The sequence below is a fragment of the Cervus elaphus genome, chromosome 20 (genome assembly GCF_910594005.1).
Source record: "Cervus elaphus chromosome 20, mCerEla1.1, whole genome shotgun sequence".
NCBI classification, from domain to species: domain Eukaryota; kingdom Metazoa; phylum Chordata; class Mammalia; order Artiodactyla; family Cervidae; genus Cervus; species Cervus elaphus.
Genome location: NC_057834.1, coordinates 36,396,555 through 36,422,143, shown reverse-complemented (window position 1 = coordinate 36,422,143; position 25,589 = coordinate 36,396,555). Strand labels below are relative to the sequence as shown.

At 45.3% G+C, this 25,589-nt stretch overlaps 1 protein-coding gene across 2 annotated transcripts; it reads left to right on the top strand.

Annotated features, from left to right (window-relative positions):
- Positions 1-788: 788 nt before the first annotated feature.
- On the top strand, positions 789-24,716 carry LOC122678259 (hepatocyte cell adhesion molecule-like). Of its 2 annotated transcripts, none has more exons than XM_043878883.1 (4): positions 789-846; positions 8,150-8,527; positions 22,448-22,744; positions 24,211-24,716. In XM_043878883.1, the coding sequence occupies exons 2-4, from the start codon at positions 8,221-8,223 to the stop codon at positions 24,291-24,293; spliced, it is 687 nt and encodes a 228-aa protein (XP_043734818.1). In that variant the 5' UTR covers positions 789-846; positions 8,150-8,220; the 3' UTR covers positions 24,294-24,716. The 2 variants fall into 2 exon arrangements, with proteins under 2 accessions (XP_043734818.1, XP_043734817.1); XM_043878882.1 differs by lacking the exon at positions 789-846 and adding an exon at positions 1,216-1,372.
- Positions 24,717-25,589: the final 873 nt, after the last annotated feature.

Sequence of the window (25,589 nt, the reverse complement as noted above, 5' to 3'; positions counted from 1 at the left end):
TGGCTCTCTCTGGTGGTTGCAAGATCTCTGGTGTTCACCAAGAATACAGGCTATTCTTTTTCAGGTGATTTATGCTACTTGAGAACATAGAGCAAGTTAAAACACCACAACACTTCCTGTTCCTATTGGGATTCTGTTGTTTTTCTTGAATAAATGCCCCATCGGATTACTGTGTGTCATAGTTATTTTCCAGAGTTCTGAAAAAGTGATGTAGAAGGGAAGCCGTTTTTCTCATTTCTTTTATAAAGGAGATAATTTTCTTACTCTGAGATTTTATACCTTTCACATTTTAACACGCATGTTGAATTATGCATTGTTTTCTAATTATGGCTATCATTGCTTAGTATTTATCTTCTTTCCCCTGAATGACTCATTGAAACCACCCATCATCCTCTTAATAATATAAAAACTTTTAGTGCTGTATATTTTTCATTAAAATTATGAAACATAATTTTAAACTGGCAAATTATTAGTTCTATTATAAAGGAAGAGAAGAGGAGAGGATTACTGATGGTTAGCCTCTACCTGCTGCTGTCTGCTTCTCCCTCCAGCCCAGCTCTGGGGCTTCTCTGCTGCTCTGTGGTAAACCACGCACAGCTGGTTTGGTGCCTCTTGTCTTTCACCAGGAAGGGCGATTATAGAAAAGACTAATGGGATCCTCTATCCCAAATTTTCCTTTACCTAGGCTACCTAATCCTTCTGCCAGAGCTGCAGTTTCCTCCCATATAAGGAAACAGCCGACCTCTAACTCCTCAGGCTTTCATAGTCATGATGTAAGATCCTCAGAAATGACACTCTCCTGAGCAGGTCCATGGCTGGGCTGATGTTGATCCTTGTGAGCAACTTGTAAGTTACTTAAAATGCAACCTTGAGCAAGTTATTTAATCTCTTTGTAATTTCAGGATGATCTTTCATTAGATGCATGTAATGCTTCGGTATTATTATGTTATTAGGATTTAATTAAGCTTATATTGTAGGTAAGGTTTTATGTGTAGTTTTTATGTCTAGTTCCAGGAATGGGGTGCCTTGCCAATACAGTACAGGTATATCATAAAGTGGAGTTGTTTATATATTTATTCTGCAATAGTTTATTGAGGTCCTATTGTAGGTTCTGGGAATAATATGAACATCTAATGGCTTATTCTAGCCCTGTGAGCTGGCATCCAGAACTAACTTGGTAGCCCCACCCTTGGGGTGGGGAAGAGCCCAAGAACTCATAGGAGTGAAGCCTTTCCCGCTCGCTTGCTGCTCCTCCGAACTGTTTCCTCTGCAGCCGCATAGCCTGGCAGGCAGCCTGAGATGGAGCCCTCCTCAGAACATCCCCACCTCTGCTGGGCCACACGGCTCCTGGGACTCACCAGCCTCCTCCTCAGTGAGTAGCCTGGGCTCTTTGTGGCAGGGGTCGAGATACAGGGACCCCTTCTCTCTCTGACGTCTTAAGTTTTGTTGAGGCTGGGACCCCTGAGTGGAGGCAGCCTTTGCTGCAGTAAGGGATCCATTACTAGGGAGGTGAGGTCACTACTGTATCAATAAGAGGGAATACAAGACAGCCTGGAGCTACTTGGAGAGAGGAATAGAGAGAGATACAGAAGCAGCTTCTGGGGACCAAAGGAGTGGGAACAAAGCCCCCCTGACCTGACAGGGGAATGTAACAGCCTCTGCCACTGTCCCATGGAGAAAGGGCAGACCTAGAACCCTGTATCTGAACTGGAGGAAGCAATTGGAGTCTAGTTTTCTTGGGCTGATACAGGATGTTGAGTACAGTAAAATTCTAATTTTGTAAAAGTAGGAGTAGCCTCCAAAATTTAAGGGTGTCTGTATAGCTACATGCTGTAAAAGAATGAAGAAACCATGGAAGGAACAGCAAACTGCTAAGTGGGTTCCAGGAGGGGGTGAACTTGGAGAAGAAAGAAAGGAGGGTGAAGCAGAGAGGACTGGGAATTAAGCAAAAAGGGAACTTAAAGGATGACTGTCATGAGAAAGCTGCAAATCTCATTTATTTATTTACTTTTAGCTTTCTATTTATTTTTTACATTGAAGGATAAGGGTTTTACAGTATTTTATTGTTTCCTGTCAAACATCAAGATGAAGCTGCCATAGATATACATATATATCCTCCCGCTTCAAACTCCCTCCCATCTCCCTCCCCATGGCACCCGTCTAGGTTGATACAGAGCCCCTGTTTGAGTTACCTGAGACATATAGCTGATTCCCCTTGTGCATCTATATTACATGTGGCAATGTAAGTTTCCATGTTGCTCTGTCCATACATCTCACCCTCCCCTCCCCACTTCCATGCCTGTAAGTCTGTTCTCTGTGTCTGTTTCTCCATTGCTGCCCTGCAAATAAATTCTTTGGTACCATCTTTCTAGATTCTGTATGTATGTGTTAGCATATGATATTTATATTTCTCTTTCTGACCTACTTCATTCTGTATAATAGGCTCTGTGTTCATCCACCTCATTAGAACTGACTCAAATGCATTCCCTTTTATGGTGGAGTAATATTCTATTGTGTATATGTACGAAAACTTCTTTATCCATTCATCTGTTGATTGACATCTAGGTTGCTTCTGTGTTCTAGCTGTTGTAAATAGTGCTGCAATGAACAAGGGGATACATGTGTCTTTTTCAATTTTGGTTTCCTCATGGTATGTGCCTAGGAGTAGGATTGCTGCGTCATATAGTGGTTTTATTCCCAGTTTTTAAAGAAATCTCCATACTGTCTTCCTTAGTGGCTGTATCAATTTACATTCCCACCAACAGTGCACGTGTTTCCTTTTCTCTACACCCTCTCCAGCATTTATTGTTTGTAGACTGTTTGATGATGGCCATTCTGACCAGCGTGAGGTGATATCTCATTGTAGTTTTGATTTGCATTTCTCTAATAATGAGCAATGTTGAGCATCTTTTCAGGTGTTTGCTAGCCATTTATATGTCTTCTTTGGAGAAATGTCTATTTAGGTCTTTTCCCCATTTTTTGATTGGATTGTTTGTTTTCCTGGTATTGAGTTGTATGAGCTGCTTGTATATTTTGGAAATTACTCCTTTGTCAGTTGTTTCATTTGCTATTATTTTCTCCCTTTCTGGGTGCTGTCTTTTCACCTTGCTTACAGTTTCCTTTTCTGTGCAAATCTTTTAAGTTTAATCAGGTCCCCCTTGTTTACTTTTGTTTTATTTCCATTACTCCAGGAGATGTGTCATAGAGGATCTTGCTTTGATTTTTGTCATTGAGTGTTCTGTCTATGTTTTCCTTTAAGAGTTTTATAGTTTCGGATCTTAAATTTAGGTCTGTAATCCATTTTGATTTTATCTTTGTGTATGGTGTTAGGAAGTGTTCTAATTTAATTCTTTTACATGCAACTGTCTAGTTTTCCCAGCACCACTTATTAAAGAGGCTGCCTTTGCCACATTATGTATTCTTGCCTCCTTTGTTAAAAATAAGGTACCCATAGGTGCCTGGATTCATTTCTGGGATTTCTAACTTGTTCCATTAGTCTATATTTCTGTTTTTTTTTTGCCAATACCATACTCTCTTGATGACTGTAGCTTTGTACTATAATCTGAAGTCCAGAAGTTTGATTCCTCCAGCTCCATTCTTCTTTCTCAAGACTGTTTTGGCTTTTGGGGGGTCTTTTGTGCTTCCACATGAATTGCAAAATTTTTTATTATAGTTCTGTGAAAAATGCCGTTGGTAATTTGATAGGCATCACATAGAATCTGTAGATTACATTCAGTAGTATAGTCATTTTCACAATATTGATTCTTCCTACCCAGGAACATGGAATATCTCTCCATCTGTTTGTGTCATTTTTTATTTCTTCCATCAGTGTCTTATAATTTTCTGTATAGAATTCTTTTGTCTCCTTAGGTAAGTTTATTCCTAGACATTTTAAGCTTTTTGTTGCAATAGTGAATGGGATTGATTCCTTAATTTCTCATTCTGATTTTTCATTTTTAGTATACAGGCATGCAAGTGATTTCTGTGTATTGATATTGTATCCTGTGATTTTGTCTGTCTGATGCATGACTCAGCAGTATTGCCTTGCTTCCATGGCTGCTTGACTTTCTTCCACAGGCATTTCCCACCACAATCTGCTGCCTCGTGTCCTCTAGGTCTGCCTCTCTGCAGTCAACAAGCAGCCCTCGCCCTGGGATTGCTCCACAATCCATGCACTCAAGCTCCCAGACACTGTGCCTTCTAGGGGACCTGTGTCCCTGTCTGCAGTATGGCTGCGGCAAGGACTGTCGGATTCTCCTTCCATTTTGGTTGCCACAGATCAGCTGTTTCACTCTCAGCCTTAAATGTTTCTCCTCTGACCCAGACAATTGCCCCAATGTGGGGTCAGACCCCTGCTTCATTTCCCCCAACAGCCGAGGGCAGGTCTAGTCCTACTAACTCTTTTCCTCCCTAGTTCCTTTATTCTACTGAGTTTTTCATGCTTCTGTATATTCTTTTGCAGTGATCAGGTACTCCTGTCTGCTCTCAGGTGATATTCTACAAGCACTTCTCTGTCTGAAGGTGTATTCCTGATGTATCCGTGGAGGGAGGTGTACTCTGCATCTGCCTACTCCTCAACCATCTTGTTCTCTGTATATCTCATTTAGGACTTCATCACAGATTATGAGTTTATAATGAAATTAAATAAAAACTGATGATAAATAATAAGACCCAGTGAGGTATCAATTCTGGAGAAAGTTTGGAAAGCTTTTATTGTTTTAAGTTTTGGGTTTAGTATCCCAGTCGTTATATGAACTTGTCAGAGTTATATAAAATACAGTGGATTAGAGAGCATTTGAAAACTTTCGTTCTAAGTTGCTTCAGTTGTATCTGACTCTTTCTGACCCTGCAGACTGTAGCCCTCCAGGCTTCTCTGTCCATGAGATTCTCTAGGCAAGAATACTGGAGTGTATGCCCATGCCCTCCTCCAGGGGATCGTCCCATCCCAGGGATCCAACTCGTGTCTCTTAAGTCTCCTGCATTGGCAGGCCAGTACTTTACCACCAGTGCCACCTGGAAAGCATGGTAAACAGATGTCTTGAAATAACGATCAACTTTGCATGACATTACATCCCATTTAACTAAGTAACTTTGTGTCAAGAGTAAAATGTAAGCTTTCTCTTCTGTCAATTTTATTTCACTAGAGAGATATGTTAGAGTTGTTGTTGTTGTTGTTTTTTCCTATAGTTCCTGGGGCTCAAAGATTACATAAGAAAGACAGACAGACATGCAGAGAGAGCAGAGGGAGAAAGGGAGAGAGGAAGGGGGGGAGGAGAGAGAGAGACACTTCTCTCTTTCTTCTTCTTCTTCCTATATAGGCACTAATCTCTTAATGAGAACCCCAAATCTGCATGACATAAAAAAACAAAAATGTATGGTTTCAGCTCCAGTGTTCACAAGTCCAAAATCAAGGTGTCAGCAGGATAGATTTTTTCTAAAACCTGTAGGGTGTGTTACACTGCAAAGACTGCCAAACAAGATGCCACAGATGGGTGAATTAACAACAGAAATTTGTTTTACCTTAGTTCTGGAAGCTATAGTCTAAGCTCAAATGTTGTGCCAACCCTGTTTCTGGTGAGAGAGGGATAGGGCACTGTGTCATGGGGGCCTTCTGGCCATGGCGTTTGTGTCCTGATTTGTTTAGAGGGACTGGTAACACAGTCTTGCCCAGGTCTTCCCTATTGACCTTCTGTGAACAGTGTGTGTGGGGGTCTATTGTCACACCAGGGTGTGTGCTTTACAGTGGGGCCCCCAATTCCGTGGCCATGGACAAGCACTGGTCCCTGGCCTGTTAGGAACCTGGCCACAAAGCAGGAGCTAAGTGGCAGGTGAGTGAGTGAAGCTTCATCTGTATTTACAGCCACTCTCCATCGCTCAAATTACTGCCAAGCTCAGGAGAACAAGCTCAGGGCTACTGCTGAGTCTGTATTATGGTGAGCTGTATAATTACCTCATTATATGTCACAGTATATTATTATAATAATAAAGTGCACAGCAAGTGTAATGCAATAGAATCATCCTGAAACCATCCCCCGTCTGTGGAAAAATGGTCTTCCATGATACAGTCCCTCGCATTAATAGTTTGGCGACTGCTGCTCTACAGGGCAGCAGTCCTTTGCACCAGACCTAGTCTTGCACTGGGGTCTCATAGAGGAGTGAGGTGTGGAAAGAAGGGACAAAAGAGGAGCTCTGAGGAGCCAGACAGGATATATGGATGAGTGAATACCTTGTGGACCACTTTCTCTAATGATACATGTTGTGAAGCCTTTTGACCTGGGACTAAAAGGTCATTAAGCTCAGTGTGAGGGTCTGTAGGAGGGCCTGTGGGTTCTTTAAGAGGAGTTGGAAGGACTGTGGTGAAGGCCTGATCCTGAGATGATGCCTTATCACATAAGTTGATGATTAAATAAATACAAAAATATCTGAAACACCTGTGCATATGAATGCTGGCATGAGCTATTCTCTGCTTCCAGTGAGACGAGGAATGGGTGTTAGGACAACAGGAGGAAGACAGGTTTGAGATGAGAATGTACTGATTTGGAGAGAAGACTGTGTCCCCGGCGGTCAGAGCCCCACCCAGGAATATCTTGAGCTGCTGGAAGAAGGAGATTATTTTTCCTTTCAGGATAAAGTTATTCTGTGGCACTTTCCCTGGCCCTGTACTGTCCTACCCTGGTCCCCTAAAGGACAGAGGGTATCAGGTCCCTGGAACTTAAGCCTCAAGTGGAAGATAAACTCTGGAGCAACTGGCCCTGAGGGGAATGTGCCAAGTGGTCAAAGCTCTGCAGAAAAGTGTCTTGAGGAAGGCTCACTGTGATCTCTCAGGGACTCGTTGGGAAGTGCTGACTTGGTGGCAGGGACGACAGAGTTCATGAAATGCTCACTTGTTCCCTCTCATATTCTAGGCCCTGGCAGTTAGCCAGGGCCTTGTGACCAGTGCTGGCAAAAAAGCAAAAACAGAAATCACACTATATCTGGACAGAAGCAGGGAAACCCTTGGGTGATTCTCCTGTCTCCCCTCCGTGCTGTGGGACTGGGAGCCTGTGAGGATGCTGTGAGCTCCATGGGTGCAGCTACAAGGAGGTGGCACCTCCTCCATATGTGATAGGACTTCCCTCTCACTGTCTTTTGGGACCTGGGTGTGTGATATAAACACCCCTTGTCTAAGACTCTGAGGTATTATAGCTGTTTTTTACACAGCACAGTCTATCTGTCCTGACCTCTATGCTGCCTATAAAGAACAGGAAGGAGAGCAGCCTTCATATTTGTATTAGGTGTCTATTGCTGTATAACCTGTCACCCCACAATGTAGTGCCTCAATCACCACCCAATATGGTTTCACAGTTTCCATGGGTCAGGGCTTAGGGGTAGTTCAGCTGAGTCCTCTCTGGCTCAAGGTGTCCCCAGCTAACAACAAAGTCTTGGCTGGGGCTGCATCAGCCCTGGGGTCATCTCAGAAGGATCTGTTTATAAGCTCACTTGTGCGATTGCTGATGGGAGGCAGTTTCTGTGCCTGTTGGGTTGAGGGCCTCAGTTCCTCCCTGGCTGTTGGCCAGAGGCTCCCTCAGTTCCTTGCCACGTGGGCCCCTCCTTAGGGCAGCTGACAACATGGCTAGTGTATTCCTCAGAGTGAGAAAGAGAGTGAAGGAGAGAAAGTGAGTGTGTGTGTAAGGAAGAGGGACATCACAGTCTTGTGTAACCCAGTATCATGGAGTGACATCCATCTGTGTCTGTATTCTATTCCTTGGAAGCAAATCACTAGGTGCAGCCCATATTCCAGGGGAAGAGTTGTCAAAAGGGTGTGAACAGGAGGAAGGGGATCTTTGAGAGACACATTGGGAGCTCCTCCTACAAATTCACAGTTATATATACCTGAAAATGTGATTCAGACCATGATCTCACATAATTCACACACATCATTATCAGCCAAGCAAAGAAAATCTGGGTTAGCAAGTTTAAGTAACTTGTTCAAGCTTAGGCACCACCAGAACCAGGATTAGATTCCAGAATTACTTCAAATTCACTGTACTTGCATTCCAAGAATCAGGAGAGTATATTGGATGGATTTCATGAAAAAGATAAGTTCTGTTGCTTTCTCTTTTCTTCTTAACTGAGAAACTACTCACATTTTCTATCTCCAATGTCCTAGGCATCTGCAGCACAGTGGCCCAGAATTCTGGACCACGTGGTTCTGAAGCTCAGGATTCTGGATTTGTTCCCATGTATGGGATACGAGGAGGTTCTGGGCTATTTCATGTGATCAAGGAGCAAGAAGCTGACCCAGAGGAAGTCTCATGGGGCTTTGGTCCTGAGTCAAACTACAGAGTCCTGCTGCGAGTCCGCCGTGGGGCAGACACCCCAACCTGGGTCAGCCTCCAGGACAAGTACCAGCAGAGGGTCCACGTGCCCAATGGGAGGTCTCTGAAGATTGAGAGCCTGACCTCCGAGGACAGTGGGCAGTACTCGGCTCGAGCCAGCTTCACTGGAGGAATAGAACGTACCGAGGTTTTCCACCTCACTGTTGATGGTAAGTGAGACCTCCTCACCCCACACTAAGGCTGCCCTCCTGCTTTCGTGGTAGGAGTTTCACACAAGCCTCATTTTTCAGGATCCCTTCAAGACACAAGACTTCATATCCCATTTTCTCATTCAGAGCTAGGATAAGTAGGTTTACAACAAATGAACAGAGCTGAGATTCAAACCAGGGATAAAATCATTTCAGCGTTTTGGAAAAGGAGAAAGAAAATTTGGCATAAGTGTATTTATCATCAGTTCAGTTCAATCACTCAGTCATGTCTGACTCTTTGTGACCCTATGGACTTCAGCATGCCAGGCTTCATTGCTCATCACCAACTCCCAGAGCTTGCTCAGACTCATGTCCAATGAGTGGATGATGCCATCCAGCCATCCCATCCTCTGTCTTCCCCTTCTCCTCCTGCTTTCAGTCTTTCCCAGCATCAGAGACTTTTCTGATGCTGTGGAGAGTCAGCACTTCACATCAGGTGGTCAAAGTATTGGAGCTTCAGCTTCAGCATCAGTCCTTGCAAGGAATATTCAGGACTGATTTCCTTTACGATTGACTGGTTTGATCTCCTTGCAGTGCAATGGACTCTCAAGAGTTTTCTCCAACACCACAGTTCAAAGACATCAATTCTTTGGTTCTCAGCTTTCTTTATGGTCCAACTTTCACATCCATACACGACTACTTGTAAAACCATAGCTTTGATTAGAATAAACTTTGTCGGCAATGTAATGTCTCTGGTTTTTAATATGCTGTCTTAGTTGGTCATAGCTTTTCTTCCAAGAAGCAAGTGTCTTTTAATTTCTGGGCTGTGATCACCATCTGCAGTGATTTTGGAGCCCTAGAAAATTAAGTCTGTTACTGTTTCCATTGTTTCCCCATTCATTTGCCATGAAGTGATGGTACTGGATGCCATGATCTTAGTTTTTTGTTGTTGAGTTTTAAGCCAGCTTTTTCACTCTCCTCTTTCATTTTCATCAAGAGACTCTTTAATTCCTCTTTTCTTTCTCCCATCAGTGTGGTGTCATCTGCATATCTGAGGTTATTGATATTTCTCCTGGCAATCTTGTTTTCAGCTTGTGCTTCATCCAGCATGGCATTTCACAGTATGTACTCTGTGTAGAAGTTAAATAAGCAGGGTGACAACATATAGCCTTGATGTTCTCCTTTCCCTATTTGGAACCAGTCTGTTGTTCCATGTCTACTACTTACTTTGCTTCCTGACCTGCATACAGATTTCTCAGGAGGCAGGTAAGGTGGTCTGGTATTCCCATCTCTTTAAGAATTTACCACAGTTTGTTGTGATCCACACAGTCAAAGGCTTTAGCATAGTCAGTGAAGCAGATGTAATTGTTTTTCTGGAACTCTCTTGCTTTTTCTATAATCAACAGGTGTTGGTGATTTGATCTCTGGTCCCTTTTCCTTTTCTAAATCCAGCTTGAATACCTGGAATTTCTCAGTTCAGGTACTGTTGAAGCCTATTTTGGAGAATTTTGAGTATTAGTTTGCCAGCGTGTGAGATGAGTGCAATTGTGCAGTAGTTTGAGTGTTTTTGCATTGCCTTTCTTTGGGATTGGAATGCAAACTGATCTTTTCCAATCCTGTGGCTGAAGAGGAAAATTTAAAACTTAACACTCAGTTAGAAAAAACTTCATGCTCATTCTGCTTCTGTTAGATATTCTTGCTGAGTGAAGATGGTACACGGTGACCTAGGAATCAACTATTACCATAAGATATTCTGACAAGTATGGAATATTCTGTTCCTGCTTCTATGAGTTTCTGTTCCTGCATGCAACCCATAGCAACTCCTGTGCTCTGTAATTGCCCAAAACCCATAACAACCAGGCAACCAATCAACTGGTGCCAACTGTAATTATATGTACTGACCCTATAAGAGTAAAACTCACCCTAAGCTCGGGCCCCCAGACCTCAGAGGTTTAGCTTGTCCGGGACCACTGGCTTAATAAACCTGAGTTCTCCCACCCTCCAAGTGTGGTGCTTGGTTTCTTGATGGTCTGACTTCTGCAACATTTCTGGAAGCCCCAGGGAGATTCCAACCACACTGACCCCTTGAGACACTGTACCAGTGTCTTGGCTGGTTCAGAGTGGAGGAACTCAGAGCCAAATGAGGAGGGCTGCCACTTGGTGATTTTCTGTATTCTGTTTTGGACTGGAATTCTGAATCTCCATGTGGCTGAGCCCTGGCCGGACTCATTGGAGGGATGGACCAACTCACCAGGCAAGACTTCTCAACAAGGTAAGGCCCCAGGGCCAGCCCCCAGTCATGTCCTAACTCAATGGGTAGAAGAGGAGATTGATCATCTCCTTGAGCAACAGTTAGGGAAATCTGGGAACTATGCAGAAGGCAGGTGTTTTGATGACCTCTGTTCTGAATGTGTATATGAGTGAACTCCCAAGTTTGTCCTTGTTCCAGGGTGATTGTGTGGCTCTTCGGCCCTCATGGCTTTGGGTTCTGAGTGGGCCCTAACCTGCGGTTCTGCGGTGTGACCTCATATGGCTCAGGGCAGTGTCTGTCTCTGGGGAACCCAGTCCCTCCCTGTGAGTCAGATCCTGGTCAGAGGCTTACACTACCTGCCAAAGCTAAGTGGTACCTATGTTCCCCATGGCAACATGGCCAGATGGGCACCTGAATGGTCTCTTCTTGGAGGGGGTACCCACACTTGTTTCTCTTCATGCCGCCAACACAGGGCAGGATACAGAGGGAGGGGGACAACTGGTTACTGATTTGATTTAGAAGTTGTGTATGTCCAAATGGCTCTTTTGCCCTAGGACCCTCTGCCAAAATTATTTTCTTAAAATTTTGAATGCTCATTTTCTCCTTTCATCAGCTGACTCTTTGAGCCAACTTATTGATAAATTGAGTTTTCTTCAAAAAAACTTGCCTCTTTTGCCAGGCAATTCTGTACCTCACTTTCTCTTGGTCCCTTGGGCCAGCCCATGTGAAGAGGCACACTCTGATGTGCTCCTGCCTACTTTTGGATTCTCATTACGAGGCTGTCTTCCTCTTTCACTTTTTCTATATAATTCCCCGATTCCCCAAGTGTTTTGGGCCCTTTACCTCGGCAAGGAGTATGCATACTGCTCTCTCCACGTGCTCAGTGCCTTTGAGAGAGGGTCGATCACCCCAGATGCCCTCCGGAGTCCCACCTGATATTATTCCTTCATGAATCCCTTTACAAGGGATTTCCTCCTTTCAGTCTTGTCTCCCTGAGGTATTTAGCGATCAGGGCCATCTTTAAGGAGACCCGCAATTGTGCTGTGTGGGAATACTGGGCTTTCCAGGAGTGGTGATATCAGTGCTACCTGAGCTATAAGGCCCTAGGACAAGGCCCTTCCCGTGTGCACACCCTCTTTCCTGGTCAGAGAGGCAGATTACATTTGTCAATATGGGGGAGGCTACTCTAAGCCAACTGTTTTAGATTGTATGATAAAAACTTTAAGAAAAATTTCTCTGGAGACTATGGGGTTAAGATGACCTCAGAAAAGCTCTGCACCCTGTTTGAGTCAGAATGGCCCACTTTTGGGGTGGCTTGGCTTGCAGAAGGTAGTCTAGATCTTCCTACTGTTAGAGCTGTATACTGAGTGGTGATAGAGAACCCCAGGCACCCAGACCAGTTTCCAAACATAGAGTCCTGGTTGCAAATCACCAATCAGCTAACTCCTTGGGTTCAGTTCTGTGCTAACCAGCAGGGACAGTGTAGGATCTTTGAGCCAGTGGCCCAGCTGGCTCCAAGAAAAGGCAAAGAAAGGCCAAAAAAGGTTATCCACCAAGGGGATCCTGAAGAAGAGTCCCTGTGTCTCTGCCTTACATTCCAACTGCTCCTCCAGTTCTCATTCAGCTTCCTCACCCTTTACCAAACAGCTCTCCACCATCTGTGTCTCCTTCACCTCCAAATCCAGAGCACCCTCCGAGCCCACAGCAACTTCGCTCAGACAACCAGCCAGCTCATCAGCCCACAGCCCTGCTGATGCCTTTATGAGAGACCTGAAGCCCTCCCCAGACTAATAAGGATAACTCTGTCCAGCTAGGATGCCCAGTCCTTTATTACCAACCCTTTACTACTACCAACCTCCTCAACTGGAAACACCACACTCCATCTAACTCAGAGAAATCGCAGGCAATGATTGGTCTTTTTCAGCCTATTTCTCACAGCCACCAGCCCATCTGGGACAACTGTTGCCATCTTCTCCTGACTCTCTTTGACACTGAGAAATGCTGCTGAATCCTTCAGAGGCTCCGGGATGGATCCAAGGGCAGGCACCATCTGGTACAGTAGATCCTGCAGCCTGGGCCCTGGGGACTACAATGGACCTTCGCCCCAACTGAGACTTCAATGCCCTGGATGGGAAGGACTCCCTCAACAAGTACTGGCAAGCCCCGCTACAGGGACTGAGGGCAGGAGCCAGAAACCAACCAATATGTCTAAGACAACGGAGGGGCACCAGAAGCACCTGGTGAATCACCAGAGGTGAATCACCCCTGGAGTTCTATGAGAGACTGTGTGAAGCATTCTGGGTGTACACCACTTTTGACCCCGAAGGGCGAGAAAACCAATACATGGTCAATGCAGGATTTGTGGCTCAGTCATGCTGACATCTGACTCAAGCTCCAGAAACCCGAGGGGTTCACTGGAATGAATGCCACTCAGGTGCTGGAGGTTGCAAACAAGGTGTTTGTGAACCACTACCAAGAAGCCCAACGGATGGCTGACAAGAGAATGAAGTAGGTGTTGCTGCTGGCTGCTGCACTGGGGAACCCAGATCCAGTGTAACAGACCGTTCCTCCATGTAAAGGGGAAGTCAAGAAGGGGCCACTACTGTATCTCAACCAGAGCACCTATTGCGAAGAGACCAGACACTGGAAGAATGAATGCTCCCATCACAGAAGGTGTGTGAAAGGTCAAAGAAGTTCAATCAACTCAACAAAGGAAAGTACCAGCCTGAGCCAGTCGTCCAAATCCTTATTGGCCTGGCAGGAGTAGAATCAGACTAGGAAGGACCAGGCTCCCTGACCCTGGCCTCCTGGCAGCCTACGGTGGCAATGAAATTAGGGGGGCAATCAATGACGTTTATGGTGGACACCAGAGCTGAAGGCTCTGTGATAATCACACCTGTGATTCCCCTCACAGGTCAAAGAGCAACTATCATCTGGGCCACAGGAGACAGGACTGCCCACTCATTCTGCAAGTCCCACTCATGCCAGATAGCCCCCCTAGTGACTCAGGAATTCCTATACTTACTGGAGTGCTCCATTCCCCTACTGGGCAGAGACTTACTGACAAAGCTTAGCGTGCAGATTACCTTTGCCCCCAGGAGGCATGTGAGTCTCATCCTGTGGAGGCAATCAGCTCTGATGACAGCTATGACTGTGCCCAGGGAAGAAGAAGTGTGCCTCTATTCTTCAGAGAGAGAACAGACAAATCCAACCAGCCTGCTAAGAGTTCTCCGCTGTCCAGGCAGAAAAGGGGCACTCAGGTTTGGCCAAAAACCACACACTCATGATGGTGGACATGAAGCCAAGGGTCACTGCTGTCAGACAGAGGCAATATCCAGTACCACAGGAGGCATGCCTGGGAATTTGAGACCACATCCAATGCCTTTGTGACACCCAAATTTTGATTGTCAATTTCCCTTCAACACTCCACTCCTATCAGTTAGGAAACCTGGAGGGAAAGACTGTCTCCATAACCAGGATCTCCGCATGATCAACAGCACAACGATGACTATCCATCCAGTGGTTCCCAAACCCTTACATGCTCCTGAGCCTCTTACCCATCTGTACAAGCTGGGTCAACTGTCTCGGTCTCAAGGACGCCTTCTGTTTCTGCTGTCACGGGCCAGCCAGCCCTTCTTTGCCTTTGACTGGGAAGACCCACACACCAGGAGACAGACACAGCTGACTTGGACACGACTGCTGCAAGGCATCAAGAACTCATCTACCCTGTTTGGTGAAGTCCTGGCTGTGACTCTTGCCGCCTTCCCCAGAGAAACTTTGAACTGCACCCTACTCTAGTACATGGATGACCTGTTGCTAGCCAGTCAAACCGAAAGGGACTGCTGGAAAGTCACCAAAGCCCTGCTGGCTCTACTGTCCACCACGGGGTACAAGATGTCACGGAAAAAGGCTCCTATCTGCAGACAGGAGGTCAGTACCTTGGGTTTGTCATCTCTAGAGGCCACCAGGCACTTGGGCATGAGAGAAAATAAACTATCTTCTCAGTACCTCGGCAAAGCACCAAGAAATATTTGTGAGTTCCTTGGGGCTGCCAGATTTTAACGGATCTGGATACTACGTTTTTCTGAAATTGCCAAATCATTTTACGAAACCATAGCAAGGTCTGGTAAGGACCCCCTAGAGTGGGGGCCTAAACAAGAAAAAGCCTTCAGGGAGATAAAGAGACTTTTGACCAGTGCTCCATCATTAGAGCTGCTAGGTATTTCTTGGGACTTTAACCTCTTCATGCATAGAAAAATCACACTGCACTGGGGGCCCTCACACAGGTGGGCCATGGTAGTGCCTGGTCGCATACCTGTCCAAACGACTGGATCTTGTGACCACGAGATGACCTTCGTGTCTACAGGCATTAGCTACCACTGTAGTCCTGGTCAGAGAAGAGACAAGCTTATACTAGTACGAAATATAAATGTAAAGTTTCCCCATGCTGTTACTGCTCTGATGAACAGCCAAGGGCACGAGCGGCTCACCAGCACAAGGATGACTCACTATCAGGGACTACTCCGTGAAAACCCACGGGTCCACCTCGAGACTGTGCAGATGCTGAATCCCACTATCTTCTGACCTAAGGAGGTGGGAACCCTTGATCATAACTGCGAAGAGGTCATAGATGAAATTTACTTGAGCAGGCCAAACCTGATGGATGTTCCCCTCTAAAACCCAAAACTGGAACTGTTCATTGATGGAAGCAGTTTTGTCAGGGCAGACAACACCAGACAGGCTAAGCAATAGCAACAGTAGACAGCATAGTAAAGGCTTCCCGCATGGGTGGGCAGCCCAACGTGCTGAGCTGTGGGCACTTATCCAGGCACTAAGGCACACTGAAGGAAAGTGAGTCAATATCTACACTGACTCAAGGTACGCCTTTGCTGCTTTACATGTTCATGGAGTCCTTTATAAAGAAAGGGGACTACTGATAACAGGGGAAAGGAGATCACAAACAAAGAGGAAATCTTTCAGCTGTTAGAGGCAGTTTGAAACCCTTCCCAAGTGGCAGTTATCCGCTGCAAAGGCCATCAAAGGGGAACTGATCCAGTTAGCAAAGGGAATCGGTTGGCCGACCAGACAATCAAGAAGGCAGCAACCCAACAAAGTCCCACTGTAGGCCCTGAGCCAGTTTCTAGGGTACTCCTGGCACCAAAATTGCCTCCATCCCTGAGATATACTGAGGAAGAAGATCAATGGGCTTTAGATGAGGGAGGAACAAAAGAAAAAGAGGGCTGGTGGAAGCTTCAAGACTGGAGGGTCTTTCTCCCTAGCAATATACCAGTCCAGCTGGTGAAACAGCACCATGAGACAACTCACTTAAGGAAAAGTGCACTGGAAAGTTTACTGAGCTGCTACTATTCTGTTCCTAAGCTCCAGACCCTGTGTCCCCAGATCAGTACTATGTATGTGACTTGGGCATGAGACAATGCCAGCCAAGGACCAACACCCAGCCCAGAGGTTCAGACACTTGGGACACTGCCCTTTGAAGATTTAGAAAATGACTTCACTGAAGTCAAGCCCTGCAAGTGTTCTAAATATTTACTTGTGTTAGTCTGCACCTACTCGGGATGTGCTGAGGCCTCTCCCAGGCACACTAAATGGCACGCGAGGTGGCCAAGGCCCTACTAAGAGCAATAATCCTGAAGTATGGGCTACCTCTCTCCATAGGGTATGAAAATGGGCCAGGCTTTGTGTCTGAGATAATCCAGACTTTGTTCAAGACACTGAGAGTCAAATGGAAGCTCCCCACTGATTACAGGCCACAAAGCTCAGGGAAAGTTGAGCACATGAATCAGACCCTCAAGAGCACGTTAGTTAAGCTCTGTTAGGAGACCCAGTTACCTTGGGTCGTCATGCTACCCCAGCCTTGCTCTGAGCCCAGTGCACCCTGACGTCTTCAGGCTATTCTCCCTTTGAGATCTAATACGGGAGACCACCCCCAGTGATAGGGAAGCTCAAGGGAGACTCTCAATAACTAGCTGACCTGAAGATGTCCAGATACCTCCAGGCCCTGGGAAGAGTCTTCCACCATATCACTCGAGAAACCTTAGAAAGGACTCCTGTTCCTTTGGGCAGTTGGGTTCATTCCTATAAGCCAGGAGACAAGATATGGGTTAAAGACTGGAAAGAGGAAACACTTCAGCCAGTCTGGACAGGCCCTCAAACTGTCGTCCTGGCGACCCCTACTGCTCTTAGTTACAAGTGTCACTCCGTGGATTCACCATCCCTCGGTGAAGATAGCAGCACCTCTAGAAGGGTGAGAGAACTGGACTGCTGAGGCTCATCTCAACAAGCCACTTTGGGTCTTCCTTCCTAGACACCCAAATCCTGCCCAAGATCTTCAACCCTGCTCCAGTCACTCCAGGGCTGGCTGGTCCACACATGGTGGAACCTTGAGGAATTTGACGAGGGACATCTGAGAGTCAGGGTTATGATGACACCCTGCCAAGAAGGGACTGGTTGCACCACTGGCCTTGATGCTTTCTGTTGGTCAAACATGAGATATTGCTTTAGCTACAATCTACCCCAAAAGTAATGGGATTATTAAGTGGAATCACATGTTTTGTATATTAGCAGTTTATATCCTGCTGAGCTATAGTGCATTAGAAAGTAAAACAGCCCCACACGTACTCCATGTGTTCACATGGCTAGATCAGGTCAGGGGGTCACTTGGACCGTGCTTCACCATACGCACTTCCCCTGCCAAGGAGAGGCCCAAGAAACCTGTGTTCACAACAAGGCAACCTATTCTGTTTGTTTACAAGAAGGTCAATATATCTGTTTTGACCCCCAGATTCCCCGTTAAGGAAGATTGGTAGAGGTTTGGCACCAAGAAGGCAGGCTTCTGGTTAACCAGACACAAATTGCAAATTTAGAACTTCTGGTGTTACTACACTCTGATGTGTGTGCTGATATTAACAGAAACCCCTGGGATACTATAAAATGTGGGGCTTATCACGGGAAAAAGAGTATGCATTCAATGATAAATATAAGTGTGAATTAGCACCCACCCACTCCTCTTGCTATGGTGATTGCTGGGCTTACTGATCTTACTGGAGGTGTGTCACATGGATAATCTGGAAAGATAAAAGAAGATAACTCTCCTTCAAAAGGGAACTGTTGGCCCCGGTTGTGAACTCGGGATGTATAATCCTTTCAGTTTCACTATCTTCAACCCCAGGGACTCAGAATGAACAAAATGGTCTCAAGATGGTATTTATATGGTATTTATATCAATGGGAGAGGTGCTGACCCAGGAACTGTGTTGGATTTCCAGAGTGTTTCTGTTCCATTCCTGCCATCTACACAAAAGCTCTTCCATTCTTTTTTTGAAGAGATAGAAAGTGGTCCCCGTCCTACTTCAGTCAAAACTAAAAACCTGTTCTTAGCTCCAACAGAGACCATAGCCCAGACATTAATTGTTATTTCTTGCTGTGTGTGGGGAGTAACTAAGATGGGAGAACGATGGCCCTGAAAAGCTAAAGAATCAGATCCCTAGAGACCCTTCAATAGCTCAGGGGAATTCAAGAAAACCAGGGTCAGAATTTGGCATTTAAAGACTTCCATAATTGGCAAGAACTGTCTGGCTCTGTGGGGCTCAATATTCAACGTTCCAGTAGAAAGCTCACTTGTCTTGGCCAAAGATATTATAATGCAACTACTCGCACCTCTGATTGGTGGGGAAACACAAACTATACAGAACCTAATCCTCACCCTCTAGCAAGCTTCTCCAGTTTAAAGACCGGACGGGATGACTTGTCCACTGAAGGCCATTGGCCTACTCCTGAAGGATTATTATATTGGATTTGTGGGGCTAATGCATATTCAATTTTGCCAGCCAACTGGTCAGGGGGGCATGCTTATTGGGGACTATCCATCTCTCCTTTTTCCTACTTCCTCTAGCCCAAGGTGACACTTTGGGAGTCCCAGTTTATAAAGACAGAGGCCTCATCAAAAAGTGCAGATCTCTACAGACTGGAAATTGGAAAGATGACAAATGGCCTCCTGAATGCATAATCCTATACAATGGGCCAGCCAATTGGGCAGAAGATGGGTCCTGAGGCTACCAAACCCCAATTTACATGCATAACAGAATTATCTGGCTCCAGGCGGTGGTTGAGATCTTTAGTAATGAAATGGTCAAATTTCGTAACTTATTGTCAGAACAAACCAAGATGCATAATGTTATCTATCAGAATCACCTGGCTCTAGTTTACTTACTAGCTACAGAGAGGGGGCACCTGTGGAAGCTCAACCTTAGCAACTGTTGTCTACAGATAGATGATAAAGGCACGGTCATAGAAGAAATAACCAGGAAAATGACTAAAATAGCTCATGTCCCAGTCCAGACTTGGAAGAGATGGAATCGTGGAGAGCTACTTGAGGGATGGTTTTCTTATCTAGGAGGATTCAAAACTCTAGTATGAATAGTCCTATTCTTCCTTTGGACCTGCCTCCTCTTATCACGCCTTTTGCCATTAATCAGGAGGACAGATTCCAGCCTAGCAGAAGCTGCCACAGATGGAGGGCACCACACACCTCCTAGCCCTGAGAGGTTATCAGCCCCTGGGCCAAGAAGATCAAGAAGTTGATGCCTTATAAGATTTAAGGGACTTCAAGAGGGGAGACTGAAGAGGAAATTTTAAAACTGACACTCAGAAATAACTTCATGTTAGTTCTGCTTCTCTAAAATGTGCTTGCTGTGCCAAGATAGGAACAAGATGACCTAGCAATTGACTATTACCATAAGATGTTATGATACGTATGAAATGTTCTGTTCCTGCTTCTATGAGTTTCTGTTTGGTGATTCCCTGCACATAACCCATAGCAACTCCCTGGCTCTGTATCTGCCCATATCCCATAGCAACCAGGTAACCAATCAACCAGTGCCAAGTGTAACTGTGTGTACTGAACCTATAAGAGTAAAGCTCACCTTAAGTTTGGGCTCCCAGAACTTCAGAGCGTTAGATCATCTGGGACATCTGGCTTAAAAAAGTTGAGCTCTCCAACCCTCCAAGTGTGGTGCTTGGTTTCAACAGTCGGAGTTTTGCAACATGGCCACTGCTGAGTTTTCCAAATTTGCTGGTATATTGAGTGCAGCACTTTCACAGCATCATCTTTTAGGATTTGAAATAGCTCAGCTGGAATGCCATCACCTCCACTAGCTTTGTTTGTAGTGATGCTGCCTATGTCCCACTTGACTTCATACTCCAGGATGTCTGACTCTAGGTGAGTGATCACACCATCATGGTTATCTGGGTCATTAAGATCTTTTTTGCATAATTCTTCTGTGTGTTCTTGCCACTGAACTTAATATCTTCTCCTTCTGTTAGGTCCATACAGTTTCTGCCCTTTACTGTGCCCATCTTTACATGATAAGCTCTCTTGGTATCTCTAATTTTCTTGAACAGATCTCTAGTCTTCCCCATTCTATTGTTTCCCTCTATTTCTTTGCATTGATCACTGAGGAAAGCTTTCTTATCTCTCCTTGCTATTCTTTGGAACTCTTCAGTCAGATGGATATATCTTGCTTTTCCTCCTTTGTTTTTCACTTGTCTTGTTTTCTCAGCCATTTGTAAGGCCTCCTCAGATAACCACTTTGCCTTTTTGCATTTCTTCCTCTTGGGGATGATTATGAGCACCACCTCCTGTACAATGTTATGAACCTCCATCCATAGTTCTTCATTACTATTTGTCAAAATAATTATTATTCTCTTTAGGACTCAGTTTATTTGATTTGTGTATTAAGTTTCTATTGCTTCTATCACAAATTGGTATAAAGTTAGTGGTTTAAAACACAAAAGTATTATTTTATCTTTCTGGAGGTCAGACGTCAAAGAGGGGTCTCACTGGGCTAAATCAGGTTGATTTTAAAAAAAATAGTTGCAAGCTAGAAATTGAGAATTAAGTTTTATTCAGTGGATATTTTTAGGACTTCAAGCCTGAGAGACAGCATCTCAAGTAACCCTGAGAGAACTGCTCTGAGGAGGCAGGGGGTGGAGTCAGGTCATATAGAAGTTTGCAAGAAGGGCAGGTAGTCTGAACATCAAAGATAATTTTTAATTAAAGAAAAACAGATATCTCAAGGAATTTAGCCCTTTTCTATGAGTGGGAAGGTGCAAAAGTCTGGGCTTACTGAAATCACTCCTTTCTTATTCATCTCAGCTCTCTGGGGCTTTTTCATACCCCGGTTGTCCCCTTACCCCATCTCCTCAGCAGTCACCATGAGGAGTGACTGATGGCTGCAGGATAACAGGCACTGTTCTTCCTGGGCCCCTTCTGAGCTCAGAAGTTCATATTTGGGGGCTGGAGTCACTGATGGCTGTGACATCCTTGTTTACTGATATGGCAGGAAATGCTCCATTTCTCAGTGCTGTCAGGGTTGAGTGCCTTCCTGGAGGTTCCAGAGGCACAAACATTTTCTTTCACCTTGTGGCTTTTAGTAGCTGCCTGCATTCTTTGCTCATGATCACACTTGTCCATCTTCAGAGCCAGCAGTGGAGGGATAATTCCTTCTCACATTGATCTCTCTGACCCCCTCCTCTTCTTCCTTCTTCTTCTTGTAAGGACCCTTGTAATTACCTTGGTTCCAACCAGTTATTCTGGAATAATCTCCCTATTTGAAGGTCAGTTAATACATATCCTTAATTCATCTGTTACTTTCATTTCCCTTTGCCAAATAACCTAACACATTCAGAGGTTTCGGAGGTTGGGGCAATAATTCGTCTACCACAATTCGGAAATCCATATGTAGCTAGCCCTCCCTGTCCTCTCTCTTCTTACCAGCCAGAGGTATCAATTCAGTTCAGTCACTCAGTCGTGTCTGACCCTCTCCCACTCCCTGGACTGCAGCATGCCAGGCTTCCCTGTCCATCACCAACTCCCGGAGCTTGCTCAGACTCTGGTATGAAAAGGCCAGAGATATAATTGCTCACAAAGACCCCTCCAATCTAGCTCTCAAATCCTCAATAGATATAGGAGAAAATTTACACAGTGATACATCTTAAGAGCCTCATTAGTCAACTCTTTTTTCCCCGAGAGTTTTTGCTGCATAGGGAAATATCTGCTACTTGAGTGACTTTGATACCTTGTGTTTCCCATATGATATCTATGACAAACCTGTCAGTGACTTCTCTGCCGGTGTGCGCCTCAAGTTTAGCAGCATGTTCTAACCACACTTGGTTTGTAGTTGCTGGTCACTACCACTGCATCTCTCAGAAATGTCTCTAGTTTGGCATCCCAGCACAGTCCATATGTCAATGCTCCATAAGGGCTGTGCAGTCCCAGGAATCATCTGAACAGGAGAAGCAGGGCAATGGTCCTGGACCAGGTCAAGTCCTTCCTTCGCCACCTTCTTCCCCTGGAAGGAAGGAAACATCCCAATTTCTTATATACAATGAATCCTGGAAGGTGAGGTCCAGCATACAGCTCTTCTTTTTAATGGAAGAATTTTAAGGCTTGGTAATCTAGTAAGATCACATAGGGCTTACCTCAATTGTTTCTTTTCTTATTGTCACTGCTATATATTTGGGTTTTGGGAAAATAGTGTTTCTTCTGGAAAATGCATTCAGCATCCTGAGAGGGAGGTTGCCAGAACTTCAGTGAGATAATGGATGAGAAAATGTGAACTGTAAAGTTGTCCACTCATGTGATGCTCCATTCTTCTGTCTCACCTGCCCCAGAGCCCGTGATCACTCCTGAGATCCTGGTCAAGTCATCATCCATCACACCAGGCTGGTGCAATATCACCCTGGAGTGTAAGTCCCCAGGAAACAGAGAAGACCTGAGTGTGACATGGGAAAGCAAGGGCCTTCCCAGGGAGCTGGAGTGGAGTGGGACACCGGAACTAGCTCCCAACACCTGGGAACTGACTGTGAAAAGGTCCCTGATTCAGTCCAGTGCCAACTTCACCTGTGTGGTCAGCAACCATGTGGAGAAGAAAACTGCCTCCGTAGACTTTGCACAAGTCTGTTCCCATGGTGAGTGCATCCTGCCAGAGGGGAGGGGCACTCCCGGAGTGCAAGTGCTCTGGGTGAGAGCTCTGGGCTTTTCTCCCCGTTCTATTATTAGCACCACTTTCCACCGGGGTCACCCGATACCTATACCGGAGCCTGGGAAGCACAACCAATTTGCTTCTGCTTTTAAATTTCTCGCACATCCATGCTCTCCTCTCCAGCCCTTGCCATTGTTGGTCCAGACAGCAGCCTTTCAGGAACTCTCCCCACATCACTCATCATTCACTGTGTGTTCAGTGTAGTCTTAGAAAAAGGGAACTGGATTGTGTCAGCTGTGCCATCTGAGGATTTGGCCTCCAGTGTCTCCCTGTATGATTCAGGGCTCAAATGCTTCTCTGCCCATATCACTCTCCTCACATATTTCACACTGGATTGTTTAACTAGGACCCTGAAATGAGTCTTGCTATCACAAGCTTCCGACCCTCTGGAAATGCTCTTTCATCTACCATGAGTCCTCCAAAGTCAAGAGCCCTTCACTTTCTTATTTCCTCCTGTTGAGGGATGTCTCTCAGTTAAGGCCAGCTTCATGGGGGATGATCAATATGGTTACTCAGGGTCCTGTACTTGGTTATGGTTCTGCTCTTAACAAAGTTTGAAGAAAACGAACCTCTATCTCATTTGGTACGGGGCCTTGCAGGTGCTGTGACCTTCCAGCATAGACATTATCTTTATAAAGGAGTGGTCCAAGGCCACCCCACACTGAGTTAACAATTCTGTTTATGGACTTGTCTCCTGTGTAACTTAGAATACCTGGAGGTCAGAGGCCATGTCTTGTTTTCTTTGAATTCATGTCCCAAGGAAAGACTCTGGCAATGTTTGCTCACATTCACTGTTTCATTGAATCATGAATGAATATGTGTAGTTTGCCCTTCTAACCCATCCTCCACAAGGGAGACCTGACCTGCTGGAGGCATCTGATATGTCAGCATCACTTAAACCCCTATAACCCTCCACTCAGCCTCATCAGGGACTGTCAGATAAAATAAACATTCAGTCAGACCCTTGGGAAGGAGGCTCTTTCTCCCTCTTCTCCTCTTCATCTGGCTCCTTCCTGCTCTGACCTTCTCCAGCTTGCAGCATGGGATGATGGCAACCCCCAGGGCTTATGATTTGACAGTAACATTCCCTGAACATGTTGCTCCTCCTTTCTGATTCTCCACCCACCTTGAATATCTGTGGAACTCCTACTCCTCCCTCAAGACTCAGTTTATGCATCACCTCCTCTGGACAGCCCATCCTGAAGACATGTGTACCAGGTGGTATTTTCTCAGTTCAGTTATGAATGAACCTACTGCACTCTTACCTCTTCAACTTCTGAACCAGGACTTTAGACTTCTCCATGTGTTTTCTCTCTATCTCCCTATGGCAATGGATATTTAAAATTCTGTCTTCCCTTAACCATTCTCCATTCTCTCTGTGTGAGGAAACAGGTACACACAGACAGATGATGGCTGACTCCCTTGGAGGCATCCTATGGACCATCGTGGTTGTGCTATTCTTCCTGGGAACTTGACTGTGCTTTTGGAAAATGTATAAGAGGGAAAGGAACATGGATACTGGAAGAGGCAAGTTGCCCTTCTTTTTTCTCCTCAGATAACTCCTCTCTTCCACTGAAACCCTTTTTCTTCACTTTGCTGCTCAGAGATTTCCCCCTGCAAAATGGCTGGTGGATGTGATAATGACATTGGTGTCATAATCATGGAACTGGGCACAGGTTTTTGAGACTGAGATTCAAGCTCCACTCTGTATGTGTGTGACTCAGAAGAAGCATTGCAGGAGGACCAGAGGAACCATGATGATGGCAACGGGACAGAGCAGAGTTAAGAAGAGTATCAAGAAGGCATGGACCAGTTGAGAGGCGGGAGCTGTGATCATCCTGGGCTTTACCAGTTTCCTCTGCACCTACACTTGTGCTTATTAAACCTAATCACTGCTACTTCTGTCCCGCTGCCTGTTTCTGAACAAGCAACAGTATTAACTAGGAAAATTTACATCTGAGGCCTGTGTAGTACTGGGAACTTGCAGGGCATCCATAATCAGTGCGTGTCAGCAGCATTGACTCCACGTGGGATCTTTGTTGTTTGTTGTTTGTCTGCAAGTCGTGTCCTACTCTTTGCAACCCAATGAACTGTAGCATGCCAGGCTTCCCAATGCTTCACTATCTCATGCAGATTGTTCAAAGTCATGTCCGTTGAGTTGCGATGTCATACAACCATCTCACCCTCTTTTGTCCCCTTCTCCTCTTGCCCTCAATCTTTCCTAGCATCAGGGTCTTTTCAAAGAGTCAGCTTTTCCATTAGGTGGCCATATTATTGGAGCTTCAACTTCTGCATCAGTCCTTCCAACGAATACTCAGGACTGATTTCTTTTAGGATTGACTTGTTTGATCTTGCAGTCCAAGGGACTCTCAAGTGTCTTCTCCAGCACCACAGTTTGAAAGCATTAATTCTTTGGTTCTCCCTCAGCCTTCTCTTGGGTCAGAGGGTAAAGTGTCTGCCTGCAATGCAGGAGACCCGGGTTCAATCCCTGGGTTGGGAAGATCCCCTGGAGTAGGAAATGGCAACTCACTCCAGTACTCTTGCCTGGAAAATCCCAAGGACGGAGGAGCCTGGGAGGCTGCAGTCCATGGGGTCACAAAGAGTTGGACACAACTGAGCCACTTCACTTCACTTCACAGCCTTCTTTATGGTCCAACTCTCACATCCATACATAACTACTGGAAAAATCATATCTTGACTATACAGTTCTTTCTGTCAAAGTGATGTGTCTTCTTTTTAATATGCTGTCTAGTTTGGTCATAGCTTTTCTT

Coding starts and splice junctions, on each gene's coding strand:
- LOC122678259 (XM_043878882.1), top strand. CDS start 1,300: ATGGAGCCCTCCTCAGAACATCCCCACCTCTGCTGGGCCACACGGCTC. Junction 8,528..22,447: donor TTTCCACCTCACTGTTGATG/GTAAGTGAGACC, acceptor CACCTGCCCCAG/AGCCCGTGATCACTCCTGAG. Junction 22,745..24,210: donor TGCACAAGTCTGTTCCCATG/GTGAGTGCATCC, acceptor GTGAGGAAACAG/GTACACACAGACAGATGATG.